This window comes from Myodes glareolus, chromosome 3, assembly GCF_982192425.1.
Source record: "Myodes glareolus chromosome 3, mMyoGla1.1, whole genome shotgun sequence".
Classification (NCBI taxonomy): Eukaryota; Metazoa; Chordata; class Mammalia; order Rodentia; family Cricetidae; genus Myodes; species Myodes glareolus.
The window spans coordinates 105,056,827-105,071,437 of NC_142028.1; the positions used below are offsets into that span (position 1 = coordinate 105,056,827).

Sequence of the window (14,611 nt, forward strand, 5' to 3'; positions counted from 1 at the left end):
AGTTAATGACACAGCACGAGAAGACACTGTAGCGTTAGACTCCATTGATCAGGAGAAGGTACAAAATATGATGTCATGATATTGGCCCACTTTGTCAGGTTGACCAGGAAATGCTTGCTGGATGGAAGGTGGTACAAGAGTAGTTAATTTTACTCAAGGTCTCCTCATTAAAAACTGTGACCTTAACTACAGGACTATCTTCTTAAAATTATGAAAGGCATCTTAGAGATACAAATACATTCATATCCTCAAAGAATTAAGAACTCTCATTCTTAACTAAATAGTGGGGACCTGAACCCTAGTATCTAATAGAAGCGCTAGTCACCATTGGGTTTCAAGATGAGGGAGCCCACAGGTGGTTTTCCTCCCAATGGCTCTGCAACCTCCTAGCAGGTCACTTTTCTTTGTTACTGTTTTTACTGTTGTTACTGTTTTTGTTCCTATCGGTTTCCTGGTGCCCCATCAGGAGAGGGACAGTAGCTATAAACTTCTGGACTCCTTCCTCTCTGTCATCTTCCCTATATGTGGTGACCACAATGTCTATCTAAAACAAAAACGGCAGGCCTTGCTTCTGCTCACGGTCCAAAAGGCACAGTATTGCCTGGCTGTGCCCGGAGACTGCCAGGATTCGCTCACTGTCTCCCGAACTCATCTTGCCACGTTTTCTTTGTAGGCTCTCTACTGGGCATGCCCCTCTTCTGTTTCTCTTTGACCTGACTTTCACAGAGAGACTGCTTATCAAGGAGAGAGCCTGGGCCCCTCCGCTAGTAAACGGCATCAGCCTTTCTGTTCTTCCTCCTTTTGACCCAAGGACAGGGACCAGCATGGAGCAGGCCAATCCACTGTACGATTTTCACTGATACACTGGATAATGAGAAAACAGGAAGAACCCAAGTTATTTTGCCAAGAACCGTATGTTATTATTTTTCCCCTGCATATGTGATTATTATTTTCTTTTGAAAAGTTACACCTGGAACTTTCTCAAGTGACGTTTAACTTTTGTGAGCGAAACAAATGAATTGGTGGAATTGGGACAAGAGCGAACTCCATGTGCTTTAGAACTGACCCATGCTCCTACCCGACCTTGCCAGGCTGACCGCGCCCCCCCCCCCCCCCCAGGTCCCAGGCTGTTACGAGGAGGAGGTAGATGAATACATATGCAGTGTTTCTTACATTGTTGCCACCATGTTCTATGGGATTAACCCCAGGTTATCTACAAATCAAGCTATGATAGTTCCTGTAATTTATTTTATTAATATTCTTAGATAGTAAAAAATCAGAAATACTGTGTCTATTTTCTATAGTTCCTACCTACCTGAACTATCCCTTAATTGTGTTTGAAATTTTAGGGGTCTATAAAAGGCAAAACTTTGGGAATCTGTTCTTTATGATTGTTAAAGGCGCAGAATACTGTGTGTTTTCTAAGATTATGGAGTCTGGCTGGAGATATAGCTTCTTGATAAGGTGCCTACCCTGCACACATAAAGTCCAGGGAGCAATCTCCAGGGCTGCAGAAGGAACTCTGCATCCTATAAAGGCAACATTGTCTTAGCCTCACCCACCTAGAGTTAGCAAGCCTCTTGAGGGAAGACCACAGCTAGTGACACACTACACATCCTATATTCTGCTGTTGGCTTGAAGAAGGGGCTAGGTTAAAGGTTTCATTTCTTTAGCATAGCCCTAAGATGGAAAAGACAGGTGTTTATGTATCAAATAAACACAGGGACAGCATGATACACTCATTAAGCTTAGGTTTCAGTATGGCTATTTTTTTTAAAAAAAGAAAGGACTTCAGGGGGAAAAGGCATAACTCAGAAAATGACCTTAAATATAAATCTTTAGAGACTTAGAGTTTTTCTAACACATTCTTTCTTGAATCACTATAAATAATGAATTAATATGTCTATTTCTTTAGGCAGAGACACCCTTACATCAGCAATAGTTAAATATACAGTTTAAAGAAAATAATATCATGACAGCAACATAAAACCGATGGAAAGCTCTGGCCGGTTAATTGCTGTCTTGCCTGCCCCTGTCCCAATTCCTTTCTGATATTACATGTAGAGAGACCCACTTTTTACACCGTGTCTGCTTTGTTTAACACAATCTACCCAGCACTAAAACATAGTTCTGAGATGCAGCTGACCCTGGAATTATCCAATTTCACATTGATTCAAGGGAGGCAGCCAACTCTTGGAAGCCTATTATATACAAAACCCGTAGAAAGTAATTTTCATATACAGGGCAGCAAATGATTCCCGAGTTTTGTTGATTTAGAAGCAAGGCTTTCCTGCTGTGACACAGCTTGTCACCTGGAAGTTTATAACCCCATAATAAATCTTGAGTTCTCACTCAAGATAGTTGCTCAGAAGCCTCACTGGCTACCAGGTCACAATTATTTCAATCTTCCAACTAAGGACAGCTCCTGAATTCCAGAAATAATTCAGTGGGAAGACTGATATAAAGGAAGGGAATCTGGATCCTTCGATTGGTCCTACCTAAGAGATGTTACTGACAGATAGGACTCAAGTTTCTCAGCCAATGCTTTGCATTTTAAATTCAACTATGTGTAAAACAGAAGTGCAATGATGGGCAATTGATTCATCTACTCACACAGAAAATGTACACTCAGTACGTTATTTAAATCAAACTCCGATGGGGGGAAGGGAGGAAGGATGAATATGGGATCAGGGAAGAATATATTTCAACTAAGGGAGTCATTTTAGGGTTTACAGGAAACTTGATTATATATGGGATCCCAGGTCCAAGGAGAGATCCCCAGATTGTTCTCTGGACAGAGGAGAGGGTGCCTGAACCGGCCTTGGCCCATAACCATACTGATGAATATTTTGCTGATCACCATAGATCCTTCATCTGGCGTTGGATGGAGATACAGACGGAGACCCACATTGGAGCACCGGACTGAGCCCCCCAAGATCCAAATGAGGAGCAGAAGGACGAAGAAAATGACGAAGGACTGCGAGGGAAGCTATCACCCACTGATACAAGGGGTCGGATCTAATGAGAGTTTACCAAGGCCAGCTGGACTGCGACTGAACGAGCACGTGATCCAACCAGATTCTCTGAATGTGACTGGATTCTCTGAATGTGGCTGGCCTGGAGTCTTTCTGAGAAGCCATTGACAATGACACTGGGACTAGTTTCCTCTGCATATACTGGATTTTTGGGATCCAGTCTATGGATACTCACCTTCCTGGACCTGGAGGGAGGGGGGAGGAACTTGAACTTCCCACAGGGCAGGAAACCCTGACTGCCCTTAGGGACAAAGAGGGAGGAGGAGAGGGAGGGGGGAGTGAGAGGGTGTTGGGAAGAGGGGCGTAAATGGAAACTTTTATAATTTAATAAAATTACTTTAAAAAAAATAAATAAATCAAACTCCGTCTGCAGCCAAGGAAGCAGGTATCAGAAAAAAAAACACATGATACCAAATTCCTACTTTCAAAGAGGTTGCCATCATTGGAGGCCACATTCTTACACCTCAATGACTCTTTTAAATTCTAAAACACGGGTGTAAGATCTGGCAGTCTAAATGCTTCCAAGCTACTTCTGCAACAGTAAATTCAAAGTTTGCTTGTTATCTCAGACAAGATAAAAGCCCCAAAGCAAGGTCTCAATGGCCAATGGCTCTAACAACTCAACAACCCGAATGAAAGAGCAGGCAATTTCTTCCAAGTTCTCTTCCAAATCTCACCACCGCACCTGAACAATGGGCATTCTGGTTGTTTCCACTACGCTTTTCAGTTCTGGTTCTGCTGTTGAAGCACAGTATCTAAACAATACATGTAAAGGCTTCAAATGGTGACTGAGATTAGAGTCTGCAAAATGGGTTGGGAAATCAGATACCTAACTTTAGCCTATGAGAATAAAATGAGGTGTATTTATTTTATGGAGCAGTTTGAATTTATTAGAGGTTGCTGACAATTTCGTGTCTCATTTCTTTCATGCTCTTGGAATTTACGTCAGGACGTCTTGGGTTATCACACTCCTTTGTCCCAATATTTATACCAACAGACCAGAATAACTTAAAGAAAGTCCCTCAGGGGAGGAAAAAATGGAGGGAAAAATACCCAGAGCCTCGGTAGAAGGATGGCAGAAGCTTTGGAAAAAATCTGAAAAAGCAATGAAGATGAAAATGGAAACTCCGTGAAAATTAATGTAGTGTAGAATTGGCAAGCGTATCACTCATTTCTTTAAACAAATAGAAGAAAGAACCCACTTATGAGGTGCACCCGAATAATTCACAGGTGGCAAAACTATTAGAGTCCAACGATTTCTTGCTTCAGACATAAAATAAATCCATATTAGAAATGGCATATGCCTCAGACAAAACATTTTCTGTTGATTCACTCTTTTCAGCTATCTCCCTTTGATACACAAGATCATTTTGGTCTTATTATGATTAAATTATTTTCAGAAGACAATAGGTGAAACTCAAATGACTACGGGAGGTACCACCTACCATAGAATGTACAGAAATATAATTTCAAACGGAGTGTGTTTGGTTTTGCATGGATATTTGCATATTGCCTTGTTAGTATAATATATTGAAAGAGGAAGACTAACCTAGCAGCGTGACGCCCCAGTGACATCAGGGCAGATGATAAGTCTCCATATACTATTCGTATATAATGTTCATTCTTACAGTAATAACTTGTCTCCTGGTTTGTTTTGAGACAGGGTCTTGCTATGTCATCCTCCGTCCTCAGTCTCCTGATTGGGCAAATCTCCAGGAACTATACCTGGTGAAAGATTTGCTTTGAAACAAGACTTACTTTAAAGAACTAATCTTAACTACAAAACCATTCCAGTGTGTTTCCTTATACAAATGGTTCTAATTTTAACTGCAATAAGTTTGAAAACCATTAATATATGGAGACAAACAGTGATTTACATCATTCATAAAAGTAACATGTTCATAGACTGAGGGAAGCTGTAATGTATTCATTCACACATAGATATAAGGGTTCAAGGAATAGCATCTAAGTAGGTATCAGTGGCTTATTTGCAAATGAACCAATTTGGAGAACAGCTGAAAATGATTATATCCATTACAGAAATATTGTCCATGAACGCATTGTTTTTTAAAGCAAAATTAATATTCCAAAGACAATAAAATGTACAGCCGGCTTCTGAGCTCTTTATTTTCGGCAATATGTCCCATCCTGTTTTCTAACCTTTACCTTCTGCTAACGGTACAGGTTGTCTTTGTATTGAGCAGTTGGTGATGGGCAGATGTCTTTTGTCTGGATGATCATAGTCACCTGAAGTATGACAGCACTTTTGTATCTGCAAAAACCACTAACGCGTGTAATGGTGGTTTTGCTGTCTCAGCACCCTAGAGAGCCAGGTACTGCAGTGATGGGCTTAGGCGATGCTGCTGGGAACAGCACTGTAGCCCAATATTCACATTGTTACCTTCTGATGGCAGAGCTGCTCCATAGATGCTTGGCTCTGTTATCGTTTGCTTGTGGTTTGAATAGCCCCAAGGTCCCTGGGCTTGGAAGCTTGGGCCTTAGATGGCAAGAGCAGATAATGATGTAGACCCTTACAAGATGGGGCTAGAGGGAGACCTTAAGGTCATTGCAGGTATATAGTCAAGAAAGGCTATAGGATGCCGGGTTCCACTCCTGCTTCTGCTTAGAGAGGTAAACTGTTCTCTCCACACATTCTCACCACTGTTGTCTGTGTCATGAGGTGACACAACGCTCTCCGAGAGCCTGTGTGGTGTCAGTTGGACTTTCATGACATAGAAGGATCTTCTGTCTATTTGTTACTTTCCTTGGTTTAATAAAGAAACTGCCTTGGCTTTTGATAGGACAGCAGCTTAGATAGGTGGAGTAGACTGAACAGAATGCTGGGAGAAAGAAAGTAGAGTCAGGCAAACGCCATGAAGCTCAGGCCCAAGATGGACGTAGGTTAGAATCTTCCCAGTAAGCCACCACCTCGTGGTGCTACACACATTAATAGAAATGGGTTAATCAAGATGTGAGAGTTAGCCAGTAAGAGACTCGAGCTAATGGGCCAAGCAGTGTTTAAATGAATATAGACTCCATGTAATTATTTCAGAGTAAAGCTAGCCGCGAGCTGGGTGGCAGAAAGCAGCCCGCTGCTGCTTCTACACTTTCAGGCTCCAGAACTATGAACTAAGGAAACTTCTTACTATTAGTGGCCCCCAGGATTTTTGCTACAGTGATGGAAAGTTGCTACAAGAAAAAAGAAAAATACGTGAAGATAACTTGAGGTCAGGTGAACTCAGGAAGTGTGTTTTGTTTTGTTTCTCGCTGCTGGGGAAGAACATTTCTCTGTCTTTGGGAGTCTGCTTTTCTCTCATCAGTCGCTAAATTTCTGATTTTCTGAACTTCTGCCACTGGAGCAGCATCTTGGATCTGGCTCATTAGTGCCCTTTTCATTGTCTTTGCCTTGGCTCTGCGTGGTTCTCTGGCTGTAGTTTGTCTAGTGCTATACTGTAGAGGTGAGCCCAGGGAACTCACTACAAACCCATGTTGCTTTCTTCATCCCGGACCCAACCTCCACGTCCCTATGGAGTCTCTGGTTGAAAAGCTAGTCCACGTCTCCTGGTTACCTAGAGCACAGACACTCTCCCAGCTACTCAGCACACTCAGAGTATGCAGCGAATAACAAACTGTAAAGACTAGACCACCATTAAGATGCTGTGGCATCTTCTGAGCTCTCTTTTTCCATATAATAAATGGAAAGAGGTATTAGCGCTTACAAGCATGCACTAGAATGCATAAAATCTAAATTTGAAGCATATGTTATTTATAAAGGTTTTGAACATATAACACATTTCCACAAATTTTAGGATTTTCACATAACAAAGGCTATTTCCTATATTTAAATGAACATTCACAGTGAAGGTTCCCAAGAGTGGTGTGTGGGGGGGTGGTGGTGACAATCCACAAAGTCATCTGGGGACCCAGTCCTGACACTTGGTAGCCTGGCCATCCCGAGAGTTTACCATTTCTCTGCTAGGTCCTCTACATTTGGCAAACAGGTAGAGAATTCTTGGGGGATCAAGTGTGACAGGCCAGACCCCCAAAGTTACTTATGACATGTTAACCATAATGACCAGGACTCAACTGAATAGCGTGGTCTAGACTCAGGGAAGACTGAGAGATATGGGTTATCTCAGTGCACAGCAGTGAAAATAAAACAGGTAAATCAATAACACTAGGTCCACTAAAGTGGGAGTCTATAAATACTTCGTTTTACAAAACTGTAGCTAATGTAAGTACTACATTTTCCTTATGACAAGGTTTGTGAAAGGAAAAGTACTTGAGACCTTGATGGATTAAAAAAATAGATATGAAATATACAAAGTGATTCATGCAAAATGGCAATAACAAAAGGAATTACTGTTCAATTATTTTTCATTGTGTGCCTATACACACCTGAGACAGAAGCACAAAGCAGAAGTCTTCTCCTTTGAATTTATTACGTGCTTTTGACTTGGGCTTACACAAAACAAAAAGATTCTTCAAGGCTCCACAATGAAAGTGAGTGTTCACGGTTTTCCTCCCTACTTGTAGGTTTCTTGCTGAGTCATTCTTACTACATACTTGCTCATTCAAACACATTTATAGAGGGCCCAATAGCAGTCAGGGGAGTACGTGGCTCAGTCTGATGTCTCTCCACAGCTTTGTAGGACAGACATAAATCCAAGGCAAATAGAAGAAAGACAAGGACAGGAGCTGATGCACAGTAAAACAAGAACTACAAAGCTACACTCTAACAGCTTTAGATAAAGCAATGAATTATAATTTTAACACCTTCTGACACACAATTTGGAGCTAACTGTATATGCAGCTATGCATTAGCAGAATACAGGACAGGGATATTCAAGCACAGAATTTATGGTATTGCTTCTAAGAAAGTTTATAATTAGCTATTGAGATACCTATTTCTTTGACCAAAATAGAGAATATTACTGAATTTAGGAGACAGACACCCAGTGTTTAATTTCTGAGTGCCTAGAAGAAACAAAAGAAAGGTCAGTGGTCACTGTTGGCTACAGGCTAGTCAAGAGGCAACTTCTTGGCTTGGCCAGAAAACTTGCAACAAACTAACTGCCTTCCATGCTGGGTGCCGGAGCAAACAAAGTCCTAGTGAGAGAAAGCGGAACAGTCAAGCATTATTCAGCGATTGCAAGTTTTAATCTTGAAGTTCGGGAACTGGGGAGATTTAGTCATTTGTTTTTGAGCTCATGGAAAGAAGGGGTTGATAGCAACAGCTTACCCAGTTAGCAGGCGGGCTCCCCACACAGCTGTGCTGGCCTATTTCAATTAGAATCCTTTCAGACTTACATCACCTTGGTATGCCAGGCCTAAGCTGTTCAGGAGCCAGCACTGCCAATCACGCCAAAATTCAACCACATGGTAGGGTTTTTATGATGGAGACAGAGAAATGACATAAATTTGTCTCATTCTGATTGGAACACAACGCTCAAGGGCAGCTTTCTGAAGAAAAGGAGAGACAGTGGCAAGAACGAAGCCGCGCTCGGGCATTCTCCTGCGTCATCTCTGTACACTCAGCCAGTGTGTTATTCATGGTGATTCAAGGGCCGCTCTCACTCACGTCCTCGTCCCGAGAGAAGGTCACGCTAAGGTCACTCGACTCACGAGACCTCAGAAACTGCAGAGTGCGTTTGCTGAGGAAAGGGCAGGATGGGACTTAAATGACTGAACCCGAGAAAGTGTCAGTCCTGGAACCTGAGAGATACACAAATTAAAAGCAGGACTGTCATTTCTCCAGAGAAACCGGACTGAGCGCATGAAGTCAGAGGGCAGAAACTGGGAGACTCCGGGCAGCAGTGGACAGAGCCTATTGGCTCTCTCAGTCGGGTCTACAAGCAGGTTTCACACTTCTGTACAAAAGCATCATCTAGATGTGTAGCACATGCAGAAAAGTTGCACCTTACGCCGATATAAAGCTGTAGAAACCCTTACTTGAAGTCTAGAGTGTAAGAAAGAACTCAGGTCACAATTAACTCAGAAGACGGCTTTTCACATTCTTTTATGGAAGGCACCGGCACAATTAACCGTCATATAAAGCGACAGACATTACTCATTTTTGTGATCCCTCTTTTTCTCAAGTCTTCACCATCCAAAGAAACTTCCCCAGCACAAGTTTCTTGCGTGGTTCACTAGTGACCACTATTGGACATTCTTGCCTCCACTAATATGTAGTATATTGGCTCTCACGAGAAATGATGCTGAGGACCAGAGCATCAGAATCACTAAAGATGGGAACCCAAGGAGATCAGAAACTTCGATAAACAATAAGAAATCATTTTATAATGACTTTGTCCTATAGACTTAGAAGCAAAATCCTTACCCTTGACTTAATCAAGGTACAGATATGAGCATAAAAATTAGACAGAGGATGAGACGTTCTTTAGAAGGACTTGCATATGCATACACATGTCACATGCGCGTGCACATACACACGCACACACTCGCTCCCTCTTCTGGAGCAGAACACAATCTGTTGTAATAAGGGATTTAACATTCATTCCACAGGCTAATGGTGCTTCTCACCATCCAAGATAGATTCCCTTAGATAATAGCGGAGGAGAGTGCCAGACGGGCCGAAAGGAATGGCCTATTGTGTTTGACTAGTTTCCATGTATAAATTAGTGTAGAGACGAAAAAGAAATTCAACAGAAAAACACATGTACTTTATTATAATTCCAAGTGTTATTCTTGCAACTCTCACAATAGCGGGGAGTGGGGGGGGGGGGGAAGACCTTACAGCCACTTGAAAGAAACAGAAAGCAAAGGCAGGCTTGATTAAATGTGTCTCTGACAGGGAGCTTTGACTTCAAGAGTGGATGGACACAGGTGTCAATGCCTGGTCATGCATTTTGCCGCATTTCTTGTGATCTAAACAATTGAGACAAAGGACAGGGGAGTGGGAAGATGGGTAGTGTGTCTCAGTATGACCTGTAGAGCAAAATGAAGCCTCTTGAACAGTCTGCAACGTGAGAAAAAAAAAGTCTAGAGTGACATGGTTACTGTGCATTTTTCAAGATGGACAGCGAACTCAGATAGACACAAGACCACACCGGGACCTCATTCCCTCTGGAATAATGTTCTAGGAGAAAAGGGTTGTTGGCAACAGCAAGGCTCCAAAGCGTTCCTTATTTGTACACACTCAAGAACCAAGTTCGGATACAGATTATTTAGCTGTCAATGAAATGAAGGCGATGTTGACCAGGCAACAACTGGGCTTGCCACCATCCAGACAGGGTATGCATAGTCAGCTCGAATACTAGACAGATTCAGGTAATACACAAAACACTATAGGAATAACAAATCTTCAAATTCAATTTCTGTATCAAGCCGGAAGTTGAGCTGATGGTGCCATATTTTAGTTCTAGGTAAACTACAGGCCAGGCTAAAGTTCGCTTTTTTTTTTAAGCCAATAATTCATTTTGACTACAGAGCCCAAACAAAGCAGTTACTGACAGAGTATAATGACTGGCCGTCATACTGTGTATATCTTTAAAGACCTTTATGATCTATAAATCCTACATGTCTCCAATGAAGAATATGCCTTTAATCGCTAAGCATTTGATAGCCACAGTATAAAGTACACATAAACTTGATTTCTCATCTGTAAAATGGGCTTTAAAAGTAACTGGTTTACAGGGCCATTCTGAGGAGTCACTAGAATGGTTTTCAAACAAGTCACCTAGTGTTTGACACCTTCACACACACCCTGCGCGGCAGTCATTACTACTGCTGGCTTTGCTCTGCGCTCAACAGCCAGTTCTTTTCAAACATAAGCTTCAAATTCACAATCACTTAAGCATACGCATAAAATAAACCTGGGTATGATTTCATTCTAATTCCATAATTATTGTAATTCGAACATGTTAAATCCTTTGGAAATAAACAAACACCTGTTTTTTTTTTCAGCGTGAGTCTAATTACTTGCTGAGATTCCAATATGAATATTCAAGATTACAGCAAGCCGTGTAACGTATTTACCAAATGAATAGAAAATCAGTCTGCTGCTGAATGAGAGAGCGTTGCTTAAGTATAATGAAATCATATCTCCACATGAAAATAAAACAGCAGGGCATGTGAACTGGTAATTTGCTTTATGATGCAATTTAATGGGAGAATAGCATACACTTTAAAAACAATCACAAAGAAATAAAGATGAGACAAATGCATGATGTCTACAACTCACATATCCCATACGGAAAAAGTGAGACACCTTTCCCACTCTCCTTGCTCCTCAGCCATAAAGCCCACCCCACACACCGCTCGTTTGAGTCCTCGGCATAGCTAGCACCTCCACTGATGCTTGCTTACACTTCAGTTTTTGTTCAAATGTTCATGAAAATAGACACGATTTCTAATTGCAAAGCAGTATTCCAAGTTTGTAGCTACTGTGATACAACTGATTAAGATACAACACTGTATGAACGATTTAATTGCTGTCTGGTCACTGTATCCCGTTGGCCTTCCTGAAATTTTCCAATTTGGACCTAAACGGTTTGCTTCCCTTCATCAAAATCCAGTATTGATCAAATGGTCAGAATCAAAGCAGAATGCCGTATTTCTTCTCCATCAAGAAAGCAATGTGTCCTGTACAACAGCTGCAATTTTACCTTGTTCTTTATCTGCTCTTCTCCCTTCTGGAGACATTCTGGCATGCCATAGTAGTGACAAGGAGAACTAGACTCACGTTTCCTTGGAAGCAGTGTGTAAAAATTCTGGAATCAAACTTTCAGATGAGGTTTGCTAAACTGCCTGCCCAGAATGCTCTGGTTTAAAAGAAATGTGCATTGCTATTAATATGTTGAGTGTAGATTTTTTTGGACAGTATATGTTCATTTTCTGCCCATTACACCAAGTCTGAGTCACAAAGGAACATTTACTTTGTGTCAAAAATGCAGTATGCACTGATGTTCAAGAGAAGAGCGTTATCATTGATTGGAAATCAGCAGGCTAAGAAGTCATCGATTCCTAATCGCCTTCCGAAGTAGATCTGAGACTAAAGACTTTAACCTTCAATTCATAAACACCAGCATTAACTTGTATCCATAAACGAGTGTAGTAATTATGGGCTATAATGCTAGTTGACTGTAAACAGTGTTCTCATTTCTTTTTTTTTTTCCCACCTGATTCAGTAGCCCTCACTATAGAGAAAAGTAATTTGCATGAGGCACCCGGGGGAACAAGAAGCAGGGGAGCTCCTCACTGCCTGTCCTTCAGAAAATCTGCAACACCACAGTGAGTTTGATCTCAGGACGCCCATGCACACACATAACTATTCCATGATAGTTATGGAATAACTATCAAATTCCCAAATTTGGGAATTCCCAAATTCCCAAATTCCCAAATTCCATGCACACACATAACTATTATACAGTTCCCAGCACATACTCCCTGCAGGAATAGATCCTAAAGTTCACATCTCCGTACCAGTAGCACTATGTACCTGTAACTAATTCCAGAAAGTTCTTTACGGTTTATTTTTCTGGGAAAGTTGGCGTTCAAGTTCTCAAAGGAGTTAAGTTGTATTTTGTTTGTTGGGTTTTGTAAACCCTGCAGTTTGAAAATCACACACACACACACACACACACACACACACACTCATGCACGCACACAAACACACGCACACACTCTCTAGCAGCACCCAGACCAAGTGGCAAAAGTAACATATTGAAATGAAAAGGCATTTACCAGGAGTAGGAAAGCCAGAAAGAGCAGCGGTGTGCCAGGAGTTGCCCGACGGCAGCATTCCATGCTTGGATCTTTGCCGGAATCCAAATCGGACACTGAATAAGCTGCTAAGTGCTCCTCTGCCCGCTGCTGTCACATCCAGGGCTGGAGCTCACACTCCAGCCCTGCCTATCAGCTTCCATCAGCCCTGCTCACATTTCCTGAGCGAGGGTGGGTGGGTGGATGGGTGGGGGGTAAACTGAATGGAATCTCTCTAGAGCAGGCAGCCAGCCAATCAGACTCCTGCTAATCAGACATGCTGAATAACAAAGCTGGTGGGGAGGGGGGGAGCAGAGAAAGTGAACGGCGTGAGCAGAAAAGCGGGTAAAAGACGGAAAGCCAGCGGAAAGAGCAGCTGAGCTTCAGGAGAGACACAGAGGCAGAAGCGCCAAGCGCCAAGAGTAAGCAGAACTGCGCTCTGAACCAACCTGGCTAGTGCTCTGTGTGTGAGACGCGATTCTGTTTGCCATTTGCCTGGGTTGGTGTCTGTTGCTCTGGAAAGTACAGTAGCTCCCTGTGACGGTGTATTGTTCCATTCAGGAGAGAAACTTAATCCCCGTCAATATAGAACATATGCTATAAAGGGACCAAGCCCTAGTCAGGACTGAATGTGCCCTTTAAGTGTATTCGGTGAGAGCATGCTCTTCCTCTCTCATAAAGCGCCTTTTTATATTCCCCTTTGAGTTTGGAAAAGAATACTAGAGATGGTTTTGAAAGATCCACACTAGACCTGACAATAGCATTAGTTATTTTCTGTTTTAAGGTCTTGGTTTGAACATAAAGAGTTGGCAAAGTCCTTCTTTGTGGAGTGATGATTTGAAACGTCCAACATTTATGAGTTTTAAAGGTACAATTAGACTCATTGAAAGCCCCTAGTTTAGAAGAAACCCCGGACAAAGACTTCAGAATGCTCAAATTTGGGGTGAGACAACTGCTGGGTTTTGACACCTTGCCAACTTTAAACTATCTGATTTAGGCCAGGACAGGAAAGAAAGGGAGAATTAACCCTCGGCTAACCCCAGACCTTTACTGGACACCTGACTCGGCTTTCTCAGAGTTGCTACAATGCCAAGAAGGATGAGGGTGGTACTGCTGCTTTCGCATCACTGGGGAAAGAGGGATGAGGAGACAAGGATGAGTGGGGTACCATCTCTTTCTCCATCACTGTGGGAAGAGGGTCGGACCAGTTGACCTGTGAGGAGCAATCCAGCTTTAGGAAGTACTAATGAGCTCCAGGGTGACCACAAGGCCAAAGGAAAATGCCAGAAAGATTCTGAGCCCCTCCTCATCACATCAAGGGAAGCCCGAGTGGGCCAGGAGGATTTTATTAAAATATTTAAAAAGTGCCAAGTGTCAAACAAGCCCGTCTTTCCTTCTTATCGCTCAGGAACTCGTTCAGTTTGGAAAGAATAAAAGCAAATGTCACCCTCCATTTGCACAGGAGAGGTGTTTCCTTTGCAGACCCGACAGCCCAGACATATGCAGTGGAGGTAGAGGGCACTTAGAAGGCATGTTCCCCCCTTTCATTACTAAAAGCCCCCTCACGATGTAATAGGCGTGTGAACACAGGCCTGCCATGTACATACAAAGAAGGCTTTACAAAGAGGTGAAGAAAAGCAGGTTGCTCAGCTTCGGTTACTCCTTCCATGTGGTGTATCGATTAGAGAGGAGTTTGAAAAAAAACCCACTTTCAGCCTGTCGTGAAAGTCTAGGGTAGTGATTCTCAACCTTCCTAATGCTGTGACCCTTTAATACAGTTCCTTGTGCTATGGTGACCCCAACCATTAAACTATTTAACTGCAACTCCGTAACTGTAAGTTTGCTACTGTTAT

At 42.3% G+C, this 14,611-nt stretch overlaps 1 protein-coding gene across 5 annotated transcripts in view; it reads right to left on the minus strand.

Annotated features, from left to right (window-relative positions):
- Adamtsl1 (ADAMTS like 1) overlaps positions 1-14,611 on the minus strand; it is a 924,007-nt gene that overhangs the window by 368,611 nt on the left and 540,785 nt on the right. The window contains exon 1 of one of the 5 annotated variants that reach the window (XM_087904877.1): positions 12,741-12,972. The exons of the other annotated variants lie outside the window; for them this stretch is intronic. Within the exon in view, the coding sequence (XP_087761003.1) occupies positions 12,741-12,803 (63 nt within the window). The 5' untranslated portion in view covers positions 12,804-12,972. Of the gene's footprint in view, positions 1-12,740; positions 12,973-14,611 lie in introns of those variants that run through there. 5 annotated transcript variants of the gene reach the window in all.